This window comes from Diadema antillarum, unplaced genomic scaffold (assembly GCF_040938485.1).
Source record: "Diadema antillarum isolate AM-2024a unplaced genomic scaffold, OU_Dant_1.0 seq00001042_RagTag, whole genome shotgun sequence".
NCBI lineage: Eukaryota > Metazoa > Echinodermata > Echinoidea > Diadematoida > Diadematidae > Diadema > Diadema antillarum.
This window is the reverse complement of record NW_027271873.1, coordinates 947,830-970,963: the sequence shown is the minus strand read 5'-3', so window position 1 is coordinate 970,963 and position 23,134 is coordinate 947,830. Positions and strand designations below refer to the sequence as shown.

At 40.7% G+C, this 23,134-nt stretch overlaps 2 protein-coding genes across 2 annotated transcripts; one reads left to right on the top strand and one right to left on the bottom strand.

Moving 5' to 3' along the window:
• Positions 1-4,881: 4,881 nt before the first annotated feature.
• Positions 4,882-15,146, bottom strand: LOC139743046 (protein ILRUN-like). The gene is made up of 6 exons (XM_071653555.1): positions 14,832-15,146; positions 10,737-10,897; positions 9,699-9,896; positions 8,836-8,991; positions 7,859-7,980; positions 4,882-5,966 (listed from the first exon to the last, which is right to left on the bottom strand). Exons 1-6 carry the CDS (start codon positions 14,981-14,983, stop codon positions 5,685-5,687), a joined length of 1,071 nt encoding a protein of 356 aa, XP_071509656.1. The 5' UTR covers positions 14,984-15,146; the 3' UTR covers positions 4,882-5,684.
• A 659-nt stretch (positions 15,147-15,805) lies between these two features.
• On the top strand, positions 15,806-18,327 carry LOC139743045 (reticulon-4-interacting protein 1, mitochondrial-like). Its single transcript, XM_071653554.1, has one exon. The coding sequence runs from the start codon at positions 15,972-15,974 to the stop codon at positions 17,196-17,198; it is 1,227 nt and encodes a 408-aa protein (XP_071509655.1). The 5' UTR covers positions 15,806-15,971; the 3' UTR covers positions 17,199-18,327.
• Positions 18,328-23,134: the final 4,807 nt, after the last annotated feature.

The window sequence follows — 23,134 nt, the reverse complement described above, 5'->3', positions numbered from 1 at the left end:
GGCCTTGACATAAGGCTAGGTCTAACAGGGCTTGCCACTCAAGAATTGCCGTCAACCCACTACCTACAGGAACATGGTCAGTTCTGTAGTCTAACGTCTGCAGGACTTTCAGACCTTCCTAGAGGAAAGGATAAAACGGGAATAGCTGGCAGGACCTCTCAAGAACATGATAACAGTATCTAGCTCTTGATTTCAAAATGTAACAGAGAAAATCTGATGACATTCCATTCATACATGTAGGAACAGCATTGTGACTATGTAAGGTATTCTTTGGCCGCCTGTAAAGAGGCTTGACATTCGACAAAAGTAAAATGAAAGATGAAGAGACATTCTAGTGTGGGGGTCATCCCACGAGACCGACAACTACGAGTCCTACAGCCCATGAGTTCGACAATGAAAACAGGTCCATGAGTCATACAGCCCATGAGTTTGACACTAGGCAAATAAAGCCCACGAATTCGACAGATACAACACAGGGCTTAATGTGTCGGTCTCGAGGGCCTTGTTTGCTTAGTGTCGAAATCACTGGCTGTATGACTTGTAAGCTATATGACTCATGGGCTGTATGACTCATGGGCTGTATGACTCGTGGGCGTCGGTCTCGTCGGTCTCGTGACGTGCATCCCTAGTGTGCTACATGTACAGTCCACTAGCATCCTGATCTAAAATGATATTCTTGTGTACAACAGCACCAAAGCCCACCTTCTACACACTGATACTGTATACGCCGAATATTTCGCGAGGTTTTTATTTTCGCGAATTTCGTGAGTCAGGTGCTATTCGCGAAATTAAAGACAGGCGAAAATATTGACTCTGATCCCGATGTGAATGTGACGTATGCGTGTACACTTCTCTGTTTAGTACAGGACTCCACAATCGCGAATTTAACCACTCGCGAAATCGTTGGGAAGTCCAGATTCGCGAAAATTTAGACTCGCGAAATATATGGCGTATGCAGTATCTGTCAGGATGTGACCGCTCTGGCTTGCTTGCAAAAAAATAAGGCTGCAAAACTAATACTTCATTCATTGCAAACTATGCTCCTCGTGAGACAGAGACTACAGCACATCGTGCATGACTTGGTATTCAAAGCAATATTCAAATGTTACCAGTTCTGATTTGATGTAGCCATTAAATATAAAATATTGCCTTGCTCTAGCAGAACATTCTGTTGAACGAATTAATGTTGTACATGCATTAACTTTTGAAGAAGTTTTCTGTGGTTAATTGGATCTGTCACTCCATATTCCAGGTTACTACAGATCTTCTCCCCTAACGCCCCCCCCCCTTTCAAACAGTACAAAAATATATTTATATTGCACCGCCAAAGTTCATTGAGTGCAGAAGTTTCTGACATCGACTGTTTGTCAAAAGGATGCTACTACGCAAAACTAGGATAGCAACTGATGGTACTCGCCAGTGATAACACCAGATATCGGTCCTGCAAAAGCAGGTTGGACATTGCCACCACATTTCTTATCCTTTGGGATCAACGCTTTCCGCGAGCAGCACGCTAACCCCCAGGAGACGGGTTGATCTCACTAAGGTCATGGTTTACATATATTCTGACATCTGCCACAACTCGCTATGTTTGTTTGGCAAGGCTATATAATGCTATGGTCAGAGACTATGATGCTTCTGCTCTGAGGCTATTTTCCAAGCAACCCATATTATTTTGTTTCTGCTACATCAACTTGGAACTTGCTTTCAGCAATTTGTCAAGAAGCTAATACAGACTTCAGTTCTGACTAAAAATTAGAGGGGTCTGGCAACAAGTGCTCAGTTAGTTTTCTAATAATGAATTAACAAAATCAACTATCACTGATTTCTTTTTTTGTTCAACATCTACCTGCTTGAAACTCTGAGTCAGCACCAAAGTTGCTCAAGGTGAATCAAACCACAATCTAAGATGAGGTCACCAGAATCAAAATGTAGAGACCAATATGTATTTGAGCCTATTCGTCATCAATTCACCATTATCAAAGCTCAGAATTCCTAGTAGGCCTGCTAGAAATTTTCGGAATAAAACTATTTATAGAACGTGAGTATAACTGCAAAACAATATTTTCAGAGTTTGAAGATGTATATAAAAATAATAATTTGAGCCAACTATACACCAGGAGAAAAAAAAACTTCATTCAGAAATAAAGAGAGTCTAACCAAAACTTCACTGGATCACTGTGGACTTGACATCTTTTCTGACTGTCTTGTTGGACATTTGAAGTGCGAGTGACAGTATTGTGATGACATCCAACAACTCATCAACATCTTAACTTCATTTCTCTACCGAGTCATTCTACCCGCCTGAACGGAAAGCTGACTGCCTAACACAGAAGTAACCACGACTTCCCTATCTCACTACGCTAACATTCAACACAAAAATCGGCTGCCCTCTCCTCTCTGTATAGGCGCACACACAAAAATAATTATATCGTTGCCGACAAGCGCTCATACTTCTTTTCCCTCACACAAACTTTAACAATTCTCTCTCTCACACACACCCTCTCGATATATTCATAATGTATATAGATATATAAAACTTGGCCTCAAACAGGAATTCCTAGTAAGAGGCATAAAAATGACATCATTTCATCCATTTGAAAATAATAGCCAAAGACTTAGTAGTGGCACCCTACCGAAAATGATAGGTAAGTCTGACCGCAACTTATCTTATCACAGAGAACTACAGAAAGGACAGCCTTCTACAGACATTGTTTCTCGGTTAAGATGATAAATATTACCCTCTTCCCCATATCGTACACTGGAAAAAGGGTTGCCTTATTCTCTCCTTGCTTTTGTTGAGAATGGTCGGATTGGTTAAAAACATTTAGCGCAAGAAGGTCACCAAGAATATTTTCGACATTACATGCATGGTAATAGAAATAACACAAACTAAAAAGGGAAAAAATGTGTAAACATTTAACTACTGCATGAAGTTACAAAGAACAGTAGCCTGTTTGGAGAAAGAAGGAAAACAAAAATCTATATTGCAACATACTCCTAAAAATAATTCTTAAGAAAACAGAGAAAAAGACAAGGATTCCTTACCTTTCCATGGCTCTGACCATATTGAACGTTGCTTTAAACAAATTACTTGTGACTCACTAACTAAGAAAGCCTGGTAAAATAGTTCAATGTCCTCTTGTTTTGTTTTGTCAATCTTCATATTCTCAGAAAATGAAATTTTTGAATATACACACATACTTCTGTTTGTTGAACAAACAAAAGCAATTTCCTATCTTTCAGCCAAATCATTATAATTTGTAGTTTGTGCTTCTTATATTTGTTTGAAATTACCTGATACATAAATCTTATGCGATGATGGGGCACATCTTACAACTTTCAGTTATACAGGTATGGATGTCTCCTTTTAAATCCTTCCTTAAATCCTGTCACCACCTCCCCCATGGAAGACACCCCCCCCCCCCCCCCCCCCCCCCCACTCCCTACCGGAAGTTATTTGCTTCTACTCTGTGGTTCTCTTATAAACATCCAATGTATATTTACTCCTATTCATTTGGACACAGTCCTTGCAGTCACAAGAGGTTGTCAGTACGATGAGAGGAAGTCTTCACAGAACCAACCTAGGGCTCCAGTTTTGAAAGTCACTATAAGCAGCAACTCTTGCTGCACTGCCACGGCAAGAGTGCAATGACAAGACTCCCATGAACTGATAGGCTGTTGCTACAAGAAGTTGTTATTCTCGTAAGAATTGCTCAATTATTTCTTTTATTTTTCTGAACGAAATGAGACTCTGGGTTTCCCTATAGCTCCAAAGGACAGGTCAGTGCTGAACACGATACAGTTTACAGGTCAGGGTCACAATAGAGACAGTGACAGACTGACAGAATAAAGTGGAGTTTTTAGTTTCTGGGCCCATGGAAGACACCTGGGGAATTGTGAGAATTTTCAAGATACTGTAAAATGAGGAATGTTCATGTGCATTTTAATTTTGCGAATTTTGCGAGCGCCAAGATTCGCGAAAGCAAAATGCATGCGAAAGTTCTTGTCTACACTATATGCATTGAATGCCATTGGCAGTTCACAAAAATTTAATGCCACAAAAAAGGCAGTCAGCTCCAATTCGCAAAACTCTCATGCCACGAATATATCATGTTTTACAGTATCCAATAAATTTGCTGCCCATATTATGATGACAGATTTGAACTGAAAGTCTGAGTTTGCTCATTGTGACAACAGAGGTCTTCTTAAAGATAAATCCCAGAGGCTGTGTGGAGTTTGCAAATATGATAATTGGGATGATGGTGTTAATCTTTGCCCCTCTTTGGTGTGCTTGAGGTTGCCTCAGGGGTTGGGGAGATATTTCAGTCCATGAGAATCATCGCTTTCAAACTCCATAATAACAGGATTCATCAAAGCACATCCCACATCAATTGCAGCTAAAGGCAATCTCGACAGCATCATCAATCTTTCTATTTCACAGGTAAAGATGACTTGACTGTAAAACCTGAAATGTTTGTGTGCACCATTATTTCGCAAATTTTGCCAAAGCCAAGATTCGTGAAATGAAAATGTAAGCGAAAGTTCTTGTCTACACTGTATGCATTGAATGCCAGTGGCAATTCGCAAAAAAAAAAAAAAAATCAATGCCGCGAAAAAGGCCAGCAGCTCCTATTTAAGAATATTTCTTGCCGCAAATATTTCCAGTTTTACAGTAGGTGGCTGACTGCAAAAAAATAGTTACCTATGATCACCATCCTGGGTCCCCCTGCCTACCCTGTCCTTTTTCTCATTTCAAAAAGTAAAAAATAAAATAATCATAATCATAATAATCATGAAGTGAAGAACAGACTGTATGCCCTCAAGAGCCAAAAACCATTCTTACATGTATCATTATTTATTTATCTCTTTATGCACGGAAAACACCATTTTAAAAAGTCCTCATACAAACCCCAGCAGCTTCAATGCATTACCCTTCCCTTAATTGCCCCTATGTATAAAAATATATTCTTCTATATTTTAGGTTTTGTGCCATAAAGCCCATCTACAGGTAGTCTATCACAGAAAAATGTTTCTCAATTGTATTATTCAAAAGACAACCTGAGAAAATATTTTTTTTCCAATCCTTTTTTTATTTTCACTTTCCCTCCCTTGTTTTCCATCCCATCTTTTGTTCTTGTTTTTCACTGTGGTTACATTTTCCTCAATCTGCTGATGTTTTCAACATGTTTATGTGTTGACTGAAACTCACTAACTTTTGCCTACTAAGTATACTCATAACCATACCCACCATAAAGAGACTTCAACCCATGGTGACAAATGATTTAAAACAGCCTGTCTGCTACTCAAAGGCTCTGAATTGCAAAGTTAATGAAAGAAATAAAGATAATGACTTGTTGGCAAACAAATCGTTCGTTAGATGGTTGAGTACAGCAACAGGAAAACTTTGATATTTTTAAAAATAGCGAGTGGTCATCCCCAACGCCACTGACCCTGGACAATGACAATCTCTGCCCATTCAAAACTTGCATTAATAATGATAATATATACGATAGAAGATAGACTAAAATTTGCCCTTCGGTATTTATAGAAGTTGGGGCCATTCATGAGTGTCACTGTAAACCACTATAGACTTTCTCTTGCAGTGGGGGTAATACGTCAAAGGACACAATAAAGTTGTTATTAAAAAAAAAAAGAGAGAGAGAAAAAAAATGTGATTTATGCTATAAGTCGTCGTCAGTCATTGTGTCTTCTTCCGTTGCGGCCCCAGGCCGGAGATTATGAAAGCTGTACTCTGATTGGCCGATGGCGGGACTGGCAACCTGCAGCGTGGAGAAGGAAGCGGTCGATTGGCTGGTGGGGAAGGCGGACTGGTGGTCGTCGAGGCATGGCTGCTGGGGGTGGGGCCTGGCGGGGGTAAGCTGGTAGTCGTGAAACACAGGCGGCAGACCAGGGTTGGACTCGTTGTGCGACGGACTGGGTGAGTTATGTACTTGAGTAGCGTGCTGCACGGAAGATAATGGGAACAAAGATGTACAGAGATACAGAGGTAGAGACAGGAATATCTAAAGTGTATCTGTACTCTAAATTCAAATTTGAGAGGTGTTAGAACACGTCCTCAGTACCCTACCGAAAGTTGTTGCTCATCACGTAAAGCTCCCGTAACTGAGAAATATTCATTTTTTGTATCTGTGCACACCCACATGCTGTATTTGTAGTCAGTTCGCAAAATAGTAGCCGTGCGTAGGCAGCCCTTTGGTGTTCGCTGCCTCTGTGTGAAAACGTTCATAATTGAATACTTTCTATTCTATACTATTGTTGTCGCCCCGCTTCATGATACCCCTACACGTATGTTTGTATTACGTGAGCCTTTGTGATGCCTGGATGCAACAGTAGTCGTATCCTTTTGTGTCTACAGTACATGTTTAGTGTGGTACACATTACACAATACATGTAAAGCAAGCATGGTGAAGCTTTTATGCACTACTCATTGGACACATCCACATCTTCTGTGAAGTTTTGACTGAAAACTTACCGACATAAAGATGCCTACCAGGTATTGCACCGTTCTGTTGCAATTCAACCTGTGAATTTTTGACATTCCTGCTTCCTGACAATAAAAGTCTCAGAATTACACGAAGAATGGATTTGAAAACTTTCAACGGCATTCCATTCTGCACTGCCAGTTTGACAGTTACAATGTACACTTGTACTAGCAAAGAGTACCGGTATAGAACCTCATGCAGTCAGTTCTATGGTTACAAGTATGTGGGCGGGATCAGCTCACGAACCCAACTGCATGAAGCAAAAAGTGACAGGACTAGGAGCAAAACTTCTTTAATTTCACCAAAGCAAAACAGACTAATCATCGATATAAAGACACACACAACAACGTCAAAGAACTACTTTACTTTGAATTGTAAAGGGAAAGGATAGAGTGGCATTAAAAGCAAGAGATTGTACATGAAGAGGTATGAGAAATGACTATTTAAAAGTGAAGCGAAAAGTAAACAAAGTTTGCTCCACCCAGCAGTGCCGCGACTTGCAATTTTGAGGGTGGCAAAATCAGGCTAGTACGGCCGTACGGGAATCTGATTGCATGGATACCCAGCCGCGCCCGGCCCATCGGCTCCCTTGAGTCGCTGCTGCGTCTGCATTGCAATGCATGCTGCCACGCTGCTGATTGGACTGTGCCACTGCCCGTCAGCACCCAGCTGAATACGTACACATACATGCGTCTGCGAGTTGGAAAAGCGATACCGAACATCAAAGTTTGTACAGAAAGTTATCAAACTATGTTACTGAGTGCAAACGATAACGCTAGACAACTAGTCTTAGATCAAGGCACCAATGATTTTAGGCGATTGGGGACTGATTTTGTAATTACACGAGCAACCTCATATTTTCAAATTTATCTGACAGATGTAATCAATACAATAAACTACAATATCAGATTTTTTTTTTTTTTTTTTTGAGTACAGATACACTTTAACACGGTTAGAATAATAGTGCAAAACCACAAACATTCACGAACTGGAGCCGATGACCTCTCTCGCGACCTCTCTCTTTGTATCATGACACAGTGTTTTATGCGCACCCTTCTCATGTCAACACCTTTTGGCATGGTATGCTTTTGGACCAGTTTGTGTTCGATTGCTCTCTAGCATGGTGTGATACCATACACTTTTTGAGCACATTGAGAAATGGACCACTTCTGGCACGGTAAGATTACATGTGTGCTTTAGAAGAGCACTTGAACATACCTTATGAGAGCTATTCTTTTAACTACTCTGTACATGCAATCGAGCATTCCTACTTTCTCACATTATATAATGCACAGCCTTCCATGTTTGACCTATGACCCATCTCCATCCATGCCTCTTTGGGTGACACTCACCTGAAACAATGGGGGTCTGACTGGTGATGATAGATGAGAGTTGCGTTCCGGGTTCCCCTGTGACTGAGTAGGGGTACCAAATGATAGCCGGTGTTCTGGACTCCCCTCCCTTAGAGTGGTATCTGCCGACAGAAGTACACACCTCAGTATTAAAGCCAGCTCATACAGTGTAGCTCCACTTTGCACACCAGCAGTAAAAAGGGTTTCTATCTTGCTAAGAGCGAAATACACTGAAGTGACATTATAAATGTGCTGCTTCATCTCAACACAAAATAAGGAAAGGGACTAATCAAGCTGTCAAAGACTCCAACCCCAAGCACCTTCTGATCTGGAGATTCTCCCGCCTGAAACCCCTAGCAAATGGGAGACTCCTACCTGATGTGCGCGAAGCATGAAGTTCCTTGCGGCCAGGGTCCAGCTCTAGGGTTCTAGATGTTATCTCGTGCTATCTAAGGCTTGTATTTCAACATACAAAGACACTAAGTAAGAAATCATTTCAAGTGGGAGAAATCAAATCTCAAGCGGGAGAACAGGAAATTTGGCAAAAATGGGCTTTCGGCGGGAGATCTCCCATCGCAAGCAGGAGAGTTGGAGTCTCTGAGCTGTTTGGAGAACAACACAGGCATAGCTAAAAGGGAAGTGCATTTATATCCCTGTGTATCAGGAAACCCCATTGGTGACAAGTGACAATCTGCTGAGCTACAACTTCTGTTAAAATTGGCCTTGATAGAATGGCAAATGCTTCACTTCTGAGGTTGGTTTGTCTGGACATAAGAAAGGCACAATTTCATTTTAGATTCCATCTGATCAACTGATGGAGAACAAAAATGGCTGTGATCTGAGATATATGCTTGAGTTGGTGTCATAGCAAAATAGATGGCTATATGCCATTCCTCTACACTTTCAAGGTGATGTCGCCATTAGACCATGTCTTTTTAGGTGTGATTTTAAAAACAGTTCTGTACGTGTCCCCCTACCTTCAATTTTTGACGGTGAGCCAAACGGATTGGGCAGCATTCTATCTGTAGAGGGCGCACTCTCTGTTTCCATTTCGCCCGTGCCCATTTGTGAAAGCTGTTGTGTGAGTCCTAACATGCCACCTTCTTTCACCTCTACGATGACCCATATTGTTTCTGCACGTGGGGAGAAAAATTATGTGAGAAGAGAAGGCAATTCAAATGACATGCTTTATCATCATTTCAGGTACAGCGTACAATGTAGTAACACTTGCACTGCCTACACATCAATTTAACAATTTATAGAACAGGTCGAGGAAATTTTGCAGTCTCATTGGTCAAGAGCCATGCATCAGTTTTTACTGCCTGCATGTTCTATGATCACTGTGATCACTGGCAATAGACACTGTAAACATGTTAACACGTGCACATTAGTAGCAATGGGTTTCCACACTTAGCGAGTGTTTGTGCACCTAGCAAGAGGTGGTTAGCTCTGCATCCAGTAATAACAAGTAGCAAGATTTTGTGCTCTTTGAATAGCAAGAGATGGCAAGCCATGCAGCTAGCAAATTTTTCATCTATCTATAAATCACTGATCATGTATGATTTGCATCTGTGGCAAGCCAAAACGAAATGCATCCAGTAAATTTGCCAAGCGTTGGTAATTGTCGGAAATACTATTAAAACAATGGATTTCTAGCACAAAAAAAAATTGTCCACTGTTCTATAAAACAGATGATGCACTGGTCTTTCTGTACGCCAAGGTATCTGCGTCTTAACCCTTTTTGAGCCATGGGCTTTAGATAGTGCATACAAAGCTACATGGGGTTTTCTGAGGCCAACTGGCACTCATAACACACAAAGAGTTAAATGCCCCTTCTCACCTCCAAAGAAGGTCCCGTTCTGTGTACACATCCGCCACTGACCCTGGTAGAGGCCGCAGTGGGAGGGGCTCTGCATCCGGACGCTGATGTCCATCTCGGAGTGACCCTCCAGCTGCTCCGTGGTCACCCGATCCAGCGGGCCCAGCTGGTGACCCTGGATGAACCGTAAGCAGGATCCCATGGGCCACTGATCTGAACCTAGCGATTGGCAGAGGAAGATAAGGATAAGGCTAGACTACATTTATGTACAAGTATGGACATTAAACACCTGAACAAACAAGCTGCAGCCCCTCGTCACTGAAAGCATAGTTTGTGACCTTGAATAAACCCCACAGGCCACTGATCCAAACCAGAAGATGGCTAAAAGGAGACATGAAGATAAGGCTAAACTCTGAATGCTATAAAAACATCTGAAACTACAAACTGTAGCCTCAGGAAGCTGCCTGAAACTTGAAAAACTCCTTTCACGCAAAGATGATGGGGAAAAAGAAGAAGAAAAGGCCAACAAAGTGCTTATAAAACATGCTAAAAATAGGGTGCGTTTAATAACTCTTTTTCTCCGCAGAAACAGGTTTTCCAAACGGCTTTCAGGAAATTTTCACGAGATGATAAATGCACAGCTGTTTTGATCAAGGGGTTTGGAAAGCCTTTTTGAAAACCACAAATTTGTGCTTTCAGAAACACGTTTCCAGAAACCTATTTCTAGAAGCCCTTTGAAGCGAGATAAACGCAATACTACAGTTACGAACCATGCGTTTCCGGTTTCTGAAAATGCGCAATGCAGCTGCGCAGAGACAAGGCCAGTTTTCGTGTTCATGATGAGTTGATAAACGCAACTATTTTGGAAGCCGTTGCTCAAGGGCTTTGGAAACGGCTTTTGAAAGCCGTTTCAAACAGGGGAAAGATGATAAATGCAGCCTTAGACAGAAGACATCCCTGTACAAGTTTTTCTGCACAAAATTTTAAGATTAATAGCAAATGCTTTGTATCAAATTTGAGGGTTTTAATATGCAGCACTTGAGAAGCTGTGAACCTTACTTGGATTTCTGACTCTCCAGGTCTTGGTGAACTCTGTACAGGGTGGTACTGACTCTCCTTCGCCTATGGTGACATCCTGCACAAAGGTCATGGAGGGCAGTTTCTGGATCGGCATGTTAGCCTCGATGTCATAGTACGATCCTATGGCAGCTTGTAGATTCCTGTAGGTGTAAAAGTGAAGGAGAAAACCCATAAGACATTACACATGACCAGGTTTGATACTGAGCAAAACACACACAATACTGGTGCATCCCGAGGAGTTGAAACTTTTGCATGATTAATTTTCACGCTAGGTCAATTCTAATGAAATTCACTTTTCTTTATAATTGGAGGATGATATTATTGTACTTTTTCTATCAACAACAGAACTCTTTTTTTTCTGTTATTGGTCTCATGAGTGCAAAACTTGCAAAAATTTCCACACTGTGAATATTTCATGTTTACATTGTACATTATATCATTATGCAATATTATTTTCACTATCATAATCACATTCACCACCATCATCTACATACCTGTTATTACCACAGTACTGGTACTATTGTATTACATGTTGTGAAACAATACTTTAGCTAGAGTTTTAATTCAATCATTTGGTACCACATGCACCTTTACCATCACCAGCATCAACCTTTCCCTGTTTTTGCCTTTAATGCATGGGGTCTATGCTACATTTCTATGCTGCTCTATGTCATGTGCATTTCTTGTTCTCTCTCTCTCTGTCTGTCTGTCTGTCTCTCTCTCTCTCTCTCTCTCTCTCTCCATCAGAGGCAAAAATCAGTACAGAGTTACCCTGGAATATACACTGTATGTGGATTTGGTATTAAAGTTTTGTGCAAAAATATGGTAGAATACATCAGCGACATCTGTCCAAATTAATATATAAATATAAATATGTCCAAAGGTCATTACTTTTGAAGTTTTGGAGAAATACATACGTACAGTACGTACATTGTACAATACACTTGTACATGCTATCATTGCTGAAAAATACAACCAATGATGTCAAAATACATGTACATGTATAGGACAACAATACTCGTACATGGAAGAAAGTACTTGAGGACTTATTTAATTTTTCTTGCAAAGGGTACTTGACTTACATGTACAACACCTACAGCTTTAAGAGGGTAAAGGAGTAATGTTAACCTTTTTGCGCCAGTAACAAGTCAAATGAATGGGTACAGCTGTACTTTTCATCACACACATACACACACACACAAATACATTTTTTTTGGAATTCTCTGGTATATTTTCATATTATTCTATATAAAGAAAAGTATCCTTTCTTTATAATATTTCTTTACATCATGTCCTACTGTAACATCACAAATTGTTGTGCCACAGTCTTCCTTTCCAGCGATAACGGCACAAAGATTTAACCAAAACGTTTAACAATTCATACCGTAACTTTTGAAGGGATTGTCCCAGTTTAATAGGTTTTATACAAATATTTCTGCATAGTGCATTCACTTTCAGGTTGTAATCCACATAGTGTATTTGAGGCAAATTCCCCTTCCAAGGCAGAAGGAACCTTGCATTAGAAAGCCCCCATACCCACCTATCACAGTTTTGTATTTCATCTTTTTGGAATACAAATGGAGCACTTGTAAGTACTTGTATAGTACTTGGAATACTGCAAAACCAGAAACATTGATGAACTGGAGCTGACAACCTCTCTCACGGCCTCTCTCTTTGTATTATGACGTAGTGTCTTAGACCCCGTTTACAGTGCAGGGCCGGGCCGAGCCGCGGCCGAGCCCCGCCTCGATTGCGGGGCCGAGCCCCGCAATTCTGTCCGTTTACAGTGCCGGGCTCAGCCCGGGCTTTTAATTCAAACCTTGCAATAGTTTGTTGTAGTGGCGCTCTGCTTGTAAACAAACACTATTATTGGGAGGGTGCCGGTCGCAATGTGGTATAGTCTGGTTTCCAGACCCTTTGCCAAAGGCCTCTGCAGGACAAAACGACCTCAAACTATACTCTTTAGTACTAGTTTTTGACGTTGAGGGCATTAATATCCTGAATAGCGAAATAGTACGGGCAGAGGGTCTGGAAGCCAGACTAAATTTGGTACCGCAATTGGCCCAGTTTGCGTGTAAAGTGCATCTGTAATGAAAATGACGCAGTGAAAGTCTCACAAGGTATTACCATTTATTTATACGTGCACGTCATTAACTGGCCGTTCGATCGAATGTTCGATAGCGTCGATCGTACCGCGAGAATGTAAACACCGTGCACGCTCGCTCCCCATATATTTCCCGTACAAAATCAACGCGTACCATCATGGCTTGTGCCCTGAACACCGCGCATGCGCAATTCACTTCTGCCCTTGCACGCATCACAATGACGTCATTTTTCATTCATGAATCGGGAGCTACAGCGAAGCTGCATCATCATTGGCTCTTCACTCTCGTCATTTACATATTTTCCCAAAACATTATAACATATGTGTGCGACGATTTCCAGCGCGATCGGCCGTACAGTTTGATACCAAACTCGGCATATTTACATCAAATTTTCGATTTTTGGCAAAATATTTTCCTCCTTCGGTGTAGACATGTATTTAGTGAAGCTATCGTTATGTTTGAGATTCGATAAGTCATATTTTTACATGATTTTAAGGTGTGAATTTGTGAAGTTGTTCGATGTGTTCGTTGGTGTGTGTGTATCAATACATGCAATACGTATGGTAGCCACATGTACGGATGTGGAGCGACACACGTAAGCAGCTCAACACCACAATGCAAATTGGTCACCATATTGTATGGCTTGTGTAGTGTTGTGTACTGACGGGAGCTCTTCAGCGAGGTCACCGCCATAAGTGATGCGACGTGATGCGACGTACGTCACGTCGCGGGATGATTCCAGAGAAAGCGCCCAAACGGTTAGCGGGCGGCGGAATCGTGGGCGGAATTGACGAAGAAAGTGAACTCGTCATACCTACAAAGTGATTATTTTGCTAACAAACTGGAGTATGTCATCTACCCACCTACTCTATTAGTGTGGAATAGTAATTTGGAATATATGGACAAGATCAGGTTAGTACTGATTTAATTTTTCTCGTTACGAATTTGTGTCAAAAGATGTCCGACTTTAGCTTCACGAGGCTGATTTGTGTGCGGAGAGGTGAGAGCCGCAGAAAAAAGCATCGAAAATATTTAGTCGGATCAGGCCGCTAGGTGCGGCAGTCTTGCATTGTGCGAACGCGCTGGCGCCTGTGTTTTGATGGGCGCTCTGCATCAGTTGATTAAAACTCGATTTTTGAAAAAAAAAAACAGACAGGATTTTTTCTTCTTTTCATCATGGATAGTGGACATGTGTGTGTAACAAAAAATCACAGTGCAAAGTTGCGACAATTTATACGTCAGATGTGAGATGAATAAGAAGTGAATGGGGGGCCTCATGAGGCGTTCCCCGGGGGGCCTCATGAGGCGGGGGGAGGTCCTCATGAGGAGGGACAGTCCTCGTACGCGGGGGCGGTCCTCATGAGCGGGTTTCCCGGACTGAGATTGCGGGGATTCCTTATATTTTAGTTTTCCATGATTAATAAAGATATTCATGAAGACGAGGAAACGCACACCCACCGCTGAAAAATAACAACGTCTGCGAAGGAATAGACGTGCAGCAGCTGTCGCCTCACGACAGCGGCTGCGTGTAGTCAGTAAAATAGGTAGACCTAAGTTTTCACGCGCGAACTTAAGTGTCCGGAAACCCAACCCCCCATCATCATACAGTACAGTAGTACACTTTAGTCTGTAGTTATGCCTTATTTTATGGATGGCAAGGTACTTGTAACAATGTAAGTTGTTGTAGTAACCCCGGGGCGCTCCTTGTACACAGTTAATCCCTGTGGAAGCTTTGCGTTGGGATGGGGCTGGTCGCAGTTAGGGTTGTACTTTTCACACAATCGCACTCGATTCCTGTGCGGTACGTCCGTGCGGGCGGGCGCAAGGCCACAGGGTCGGGCATTTAAATCGCTCGCATATCTACTACAAACTTTCGAACATTGCAGTTGATGTTTACACCCAGAATGTACGACCAACACCTCAAAGGTCTATCATTCCTTCGTTTTGTTACATATAGATTCATACTCACCAATTATTCATGTCTAGAAAGAATGCACATGTTGCCGGATTGATGTTATTTCCGGACAGTTTTTGAAATTCGTTGATCAAAACATCACGATCCGTCGTCCCCATACTGCTGAATTTAGACATCAAATCTTGATCTAAGTCCACGTCCATCATGGTAGCTTTTATTCTGGGTAATCTAGCATATGAAGAAAATATCAATTCTCTGAAACGCAAAATGATGCCTCAATCGATAGATTAGCCTTCCATTCTCTCCCAAACCATGACTTCTGAAAAACAAAATGTCAATCGCAGGTCTCGAAACTTTCATACACCATTGATGTTGTGCTGCGAGTTTTTCGTTCTTGTGTGTGTAATCATCATACGCGTAGCAGTGCTAGCAGCAGCGCAGCGGTTGAAGAGCGCTTCACACCAACGCCAAAGTTGGACGTGTATTCGCGAGCACTCGCTTGCTGTGGCACACTCCCACTTTGACCTCATGACGTCACGAAGAAACCTTCCCATCATGCACTTGGCTCTGCATACGTGCACGTGCAAATAATATAACCGTGCGTGCATCCTTTCGATTCCCGCACGCTTACGCATGGTAAGTACGCAGAGCTGGTACGTACGTGCGCCCATATTACTCGTACTCGCAGCCAGCTAGCTAGCTGCTTCATCCAACCTTCGATGACCTCTGCCTAATAATCTACTCGTAGCAAGGAATACGCATTTTGGTTTCCCAGTATATCTCTAACGTTAGAAGGATAAACAACCTTCCTACAGTTTTCATCAAAAATTCAGGCGTAAATATTAAGTCTGCATGCACGGTCTCGCCTCTCACAGTGAGTGTGTCGCAACCTTCGTTATTGAACGGACTTGCCAGATGACCAGTCGCCGAAGCTGTCGGCCCAGTGTTCAGACTCACATCAGGTATTCCGCGTCTCTGTAGTGTAAGTCACACACGCGGTAGCAGACTACACACAGTAGCCAGTATACTACTGTACGTAACTACACTAGAGAATAGCGTCTCCATCCGCTGCTGCATGCACGAGCGAGAGAAACAGTGATATTCTGTAGACGACAAGAGATAGTCTACGGTCACTAAAGCTCCACCAATTGGGTATTCTTCATTGTGAATTTCTACAGGGCCAGGCAAATCACAATGAATCATATAGGAAGATGTATCATTTTTTCTGGGGCGAACGTGATGAGGCAATTTCGGATGGTAAATTTGTCACCATTTTTTCTCCAAGATGGACTTCGTGCCCTTTCAACTTCAACCAACCCTGCAAGCAAAATGCTTGCATGGCAAGTTGAAAGCTATGGTGGACCAGACCGATTGAAACTTGTTGAGACACCAGTACCAATCATCAAAAAGCCCAACCAAGTCTTGATTGAAGTTTATGCAACAAGCATCAACCCACTGGACATCCGTATGCGGGGAGGGTACGGAGCAGCCCTCATGAACCGTGCACGCGGTGTCAGTACCGCGGGAGACGAACTGCCGTTAACCCTGGGACGTGATTGCTCGGGTGTCATCGTCGATAAGGGCCAGGGGGTCAAAAAATTTGAGGTGGGAGAAGAAGTATGGGCTGCCATAGCTGGACCAGACCAAGGTGCACATGCCAAGTATGCTCTTGTGAACAGCAACACACTGTCGAGAAAGCCAAAGAATCTCTCACACACTGAGGCAGCATCCATCCCATATGTAGCCATCACAACCTGGAGTGGCATCTATGCTGTTGCAAAATTCCGGCCTGAGACTGCCCCTGACAAGCGGGTTCTGATACTGGGCGGCTCTGGTGGCGTGGGCACGTTTGCGATTCAGCTCATGAAAGCCTGGGGTTGTCATGTCACCACTACTTGCAGTGCTGCTGCCATGGACTTTGTGGCCACCTTTAATCCAGACAACATGGTTGACTACAACAAAAACCCTGCATCGGAGCTTCAAAGACTAGGACCCTTTGACTTGATCTTTGACACAGTCGGCGGCGACACAGAATCTTATGCCATGCCGAGCCTTGGTAAGCGCTCGCACTACATCACACTCATCACCCCTTTCCTGAGAATGATGGACGAGCAAGGAGCATTTCGAGGGAGTCTCTCCGCCAGCTGGGCCCTGTTCAGCAAGGCCAGGCAGGCAAACAACTACGGTGGGAAATACAGGTGGTCCTTCGCAACCCCAAACACGTACGCGCTGTCAGAGGTGGCAAAGCTAGCCGAGGAGGGACTGATCAAACCCACCGTGGAGAGGGTGTTCCCGTTTGAGGACATGCCCGCCGCATTTGCCAATGTCGAGACCCGCAGTGCTCGTGGGAAGACGGTGGTGAACGTGAAAGGGGAAGTGGAGGTTGAAGTGCCAAAGACAGCAGATTTTTATATGTCATAAGCAAATATTTAATATGGATGGACGCTTTCATTGATGTATGCAGGGTGCTACATATAACCTTTTTTTACCACTTGCCTGATCGGGCAAGCAGCTTTTCATATTGTTGCAGTACACTTGCCTAAATATTAATTTTACTTGCCCGAAAAGAAAGTCCAAAGATGTAATATCAATTAAAAAGAATATCATCAGAATAATCACTTGTAAGGTCAAGGACTTGATAAAACACAATCATTTTAATAAATAGCACATGTTGGCTTGCACTCTTAACCACATCAGAGCAACAAACTTGGTTTCGATTGCGGCTTCTTCATGTAAGTGTTGGAAAGTTGAAATGAAATTAAAGTGCATTGCATCAGTATTAAAACAGCATTATCTGTGGGTTTCTGTGCAGTTGACTTCATGGATTTGAAGTGGGAAAGATGAAAAAGAGGTGGCTTGAAAACTTTTTTTGCCCAATTTGGGCAAATGTTTATTCCTCATTGTTTCAAAACACTTCCAAGACTGATTTTAACTGGCCCTCTGGCAATCGGGCAAGCGCTAATGTAGCATCCTGCGTATGTACACGTGTACGTGATTTGCCATTGCTGCACGATAAGGTCTGTCTTTTTTCATGGGTGGTCGTCCAAACTGAAATTGTGAGATTCATTCTCTTTTTTTTTCTTTTTCTTCAAGTGTCTCTCACATTAAAATATCTGTTGTTTTGTAGTGTCATTAATTTGTGTGTTCAAATTTTGAAGCTGTAGTGTATTTGTTTGCAAAGCAAATACACTGTAAAGGAAAGACTGCATTTTCTTTTTAGAGGCAAAGCCAGTGCTCATATTGAGTTCACCTCTTTTTTTTCTTTCTTTTTTTATGTTCTCTTGTAGGGTATTGGTTTACTGCATTTTTTCAACATTTTAAGTTTGTATGTTATACTGTATATCAGAGTGTGTTGTAATTTTGAAGCTTCAGGGTAGTTGTCCTTATTTGCAAAGCAAATAAAAGAAAGACTGCATTTTTTTTTTTTCAGAGGCAAGGCCGATACTCATATTGAGTTCACCTCTTCATTGTTCTCTGGTAGGGCATATTTGCATTATTGTACTTTTTCAACACTTACAATGTAAAATTTAGCTTGGTGTTTAAGTTAATTCCAGATGACGATTTTATTTTTTTAAATATAATGAATAGGTAAAACAAAATGATCGCAATTAGTTTCATTTACTGTAAAACATGATATATTCATGGCATGAAATTTTCGTGGATTGGAGCCGACGGCCTTTTACATGGCATGAAATTTTCGCGAATTGCCACTGGCGTTCAATGCATATAGTGTAGACAAGAACTTTCGTGTGCATTTTAATTTCGCGAATCTTGGCGCTCACAAAATTCGCAAAATTAAAATGCACGTGAATATTCCTTGTTTTACAGTAAATTGGAACCGAAATGATACAGTGAAGTTTTGAGAATTTCATAGACCTTTTCAAACGTTGCATGATATGGGAATTACGTCTTCCACAATTGAGTCTTTTGAAAGAAATTTTACTGATTTCCTTTGTTGAAATGATTTCAACAGGTATACTATTTAAATCATTTATTTTTTTTTTTGTCAAGATGAGAAATGTTTGTAGCTGCTGGATATCAACAAAAACTGTACAACCTATTTTCAGTGGTACAGTGGACTCCTGTTATAACAAACTCCTCAGGACCGGCAGTTTCTTTCGTTATAAATGTATTGAAATTTCGTTATAACTGAACAAATAAAAAATATAAAAAATACATAGAGCCGATAATGTTGCGGCCTGAATTTTTATTTCGTTGTAATCAGAAATTTGTTATTTAATAATTGTGTTCGTTATAATGGGAGTGCACTGTACAGTTTACTAAAACCAAATGGAGATTTTCTAGGCCATTACATCGCTTCATTCAATTTCCTAATTGTACTATCACTGTTTTGAGAAACATGAAAGTACCATGACTTATCTGGTATATGATGCAGCACGTCATAACCTGGGGTACCGTCATACCCCGGGTTATGGCATTGTGTAGCGCCATCTTGTGTTCACATTAAAGATATATACATGTCGATACAGTTACCAATTGCTAATACATGTACGTGGTTATGAAGAGTTTTAGTAATCTGTGATTACGATTGCAATGCTGACTCGGCACTTTCAAAACATGTATCATACAATGTATGAATTACAGATGCTTTTTATAATCATTGATGGAGTGATAGGGGAAAAGTTATGGAGGCTCATTTGATCTGTACAAGAAGTGGTAGGTAATTTACAATTTTCGCCTACAATCCATGTACATGTATCATCAAATAAAATGGCACCCCCCCCCCCAAAAAAAAAAAAAAAAAAAACACTTGCCAATCTGACAGGGTTTGGAGGGAATACAAAGTGAGTGTACATGCTTTACCATGTACCGTAATTGATTTACTAGTTTTGTCAAGGAACAGGATTCAAGTCTCAATTTATGTTCTGAAACCCAGATCCATAATTACAAAGGACTTCATAGTTTTTTAGTACAGTAGTGCTAAAAAATCTGCATTGCATGAAGCACTAACTTTGCTTTGACCTTGTCTTGGTAACTCAGGAAACAGAACTAAAAAATAATAAAAGCTTAAGACAATTCACCAAAATAGCAGATTTCTGTTCGATACCTAAGGTTACCAAAACCTCATTATTTGTATGGTTTAAATGAGTCTCTCACTGCTTTGACTTCGCCGAGTCTTTACTAGTGCCACACAAGTTGAATGTATATTGTAGAGTCGAGTTTCAATGCAAGACATTTGGAAAGAGGAACGGGTGCAGGAATGATTTAAGATATACAATGTATAAAAATGCAAAGTTGATATGTTGCATGCTGTATTGTATGTATGATTCACATCAAGACACAGTAACAGCATTGTAATAGCATAAAGGAACATGTATGCTGTTCTGCGTGGGTCCCATTCATAGTTGTCTACAGTTATTGTAAGTGGCAATAACTAAACAGTACATGTACAGTGTACAATGTAGTTTACTCTGGCAACAATTTGAATACCTTGTCATGTCTGATTCTATGTGACTGGTTGATTCCAAGCTGTGTTGTCAGTGAAGACAATTGTTACCACATACCTTGTCATGTCTGATTCTATGTGACTGGTTGATTCCAAGCTGTGTTGTCAGTGAAGACAATTGTTACCACATACCTTGTCATGTCTGATTCTATGTGACTGGTTGATTCCAAGCTGTGTTGTCAGTGAAGACAATTGTTACCACAATATTTGCCAAGCTATGAATGTACTGTAACAAGCCCTTGGGGCAAAGCATGTTCAATATTAAAGGTACTTTATAACAATTGAAACCCCTACATGTGAGGAAAGCTGCCATTGTTACATTTGTGCTACAATTAATTAGTTTCAGAGCGTTACTTTTGTTTCTGTTTTGATTTTGATGGGGAGTATCTGCAATTATATTCCACATACTAAGAATCTTGCTATAGGATTGGTCAAGAGCTGATCACATGATAAAGCGTAGTTTTGCCTATCGCATCACCTGAGAAGAAAAGTTAGTTACACTCTATGATGATAGTCATTTTGTTTCGCTGATCTTAAGTCCACACAGTCCTAACGCGTGATATAACTTACAATTTTGAGTACGCGCAAACTGAAAGTGCATTGCACTGTGGTCTATCATTTGACCTGGGTCAAGTGATAGACCACAGTGCAACGCACTTTTATTTCGGTGCCACGCGCGGGGCGCAGAGCAAATTTGTTGTTTTGTCATCTACGCGCATACGTCATAAAGTAAACTACGTAGCCTAAGCCCTGAGGATACCGTAGGACAGCTAAAACGGTTTCAGATGTGGAATAAAATGGGAATATCTAGGACCCTAGATGTGGAATATAAAGCAAATAATCAACTTTTAGTTTCAGGAAATGAGACAAACTATCACTTCCTCGGCGATCTGAATGTGTATGCTATCTTTCCTCAGCTGCGCTTCGGAAAGATAGCTACATCCAGATCGCCTCGGAAGTGATAGTTTCAATTTTGTCCCATCACCTTCACCAACGTTGATTATTTGCTTACTATCTCATCTCACAAACTGATTTATAGCATTTTTAGACATCTTAAAGAGATGGTATAGTTTTGGTGGAGATGAGGCTTAAGGTTTCCAAATTTTATGAGATAATGAAAAACCTCTTACAAAATATGAAAGGGCATGCAATTCTATGAGGAGTTCAAACTCTATTTGATGTCATGGGGTTTGAAATAGCCGAGAGGTCCAAAAACAGAAGTCCAAAGACCATTCTGTTTCACTTTGTTTTTTTATATCTTAGCACAGTAGTTTCTAAACCTGTTTTCATTTTATAAACTTTGAATTCCTTATGGAATTGTATGCTCTTTCACATTTCAAAAGTGGTTTTTAATTATCTTGCAAAAAGAGAGAATCTGAATCCCCACCTCAACCAAAACTATACCATCCCTTTAAAGGGGCATTCCGGACGATTTTCATAATTTCACATCATGTAGTACATAAATCAACAGCTTCATGCATAGATTTGTAGAATTTATTGTGGTTCTTGAGCAGAGAAACAGTACTTTCAAAAACCTTAAACAAATGGGACACTGAACAAAGATGATGACATAGGAGCCTCACATATCTCAGAAATGTAGCAGTGTCATTCCATTACAATACCGCATGCTTGCAAGCTCACCTGTGTGTAATCTATGCATGCCTTCTTCTTTTGTTCTGCTTCCTTGAGCCACATCTCATGCATTCTTATGGTGAGGCTGCCATGTCATCATCCTTGTTCATTGCAATTTGTTAGGAACTTCGAAAACATTCTTATTTTTCATCCCAATCATTATAAATCCTGAAACTCTGTACCCAGTACATTTATAACTAATTTATATATGTTCAAATGTACAAATTTGAAAATCATCCGGAGGTCTCCTTTAATAATGTGGGCTTTTGATACACAGCACAGTTCAAAGAGCAAGTGAAGCTGATATACAGAGAATCTGTGACAGAAAACTATGATGGGAAAACCCTTCTAAAAATGTACAAGGCATTCTGTTTAACAAGGCGAGTTCGACAGTCCTACTTTTCAATAACTGTATGAACTGGTCTCATTTTTAGTACATTTTACAATGAAGTACCAGTTAAAATGTTAAATGTTGGCAGTCACATTGACCCTTTTATAACATGGTTTCCTTGTACAGTAATTCATTTACCTGTTGCGGTACAAGCGTAGCAAATGACCACAGATCCTATGGTTTTGTTTACTAATGTTTCCACTCCAGTACAAAATGATCATTCACATCGTAGAGAGTTCACTGTGTAATTAATCATGTTTTATTCTGTGTAGTGGATACATACAATGTACACTGTATGTATGTACTGTATATACAGTATAATATGCATGTATGTGTGTATATAATTACATACACACATAGACATAATTATACACTATGTTTTATACAATAGTTATGAATCTTTGACCTCCTGTGATCAACATTACGGTATATTAGAACAGTTGTCAGAACATTACGGGAGAGCAGACTTTAAAAATAAGACATTTGCAAAGGCCTTTAAAAGTAATTCATTAATTATCGTGATGACTCTTTATTTGCTCTGTACAACATACATGCAACTACATTTCATAGTTCCATCACTTTTTCTTTATTTTTTTTAGCCATGTAAATATGTTCATTAGTTTGTACAAATGTGGCATAAATACCTGCGTAACTATGGATATGTTTTCTGCCAATTCATGCCTATTAATATACTTTAAATTTGTTAGATATACAATGTAGAAAAAAAATTTTTGTGAAAAATATATTCAACATCTAGTATAGTGACTGACCATGCATTGTTCACCGTCAATAAAAAGATGAAATGAACATGAACTTTGCGTTCAAATGCTTTTCAGCTGAAAGTCTGCAAACATGTGAAGTGATAGA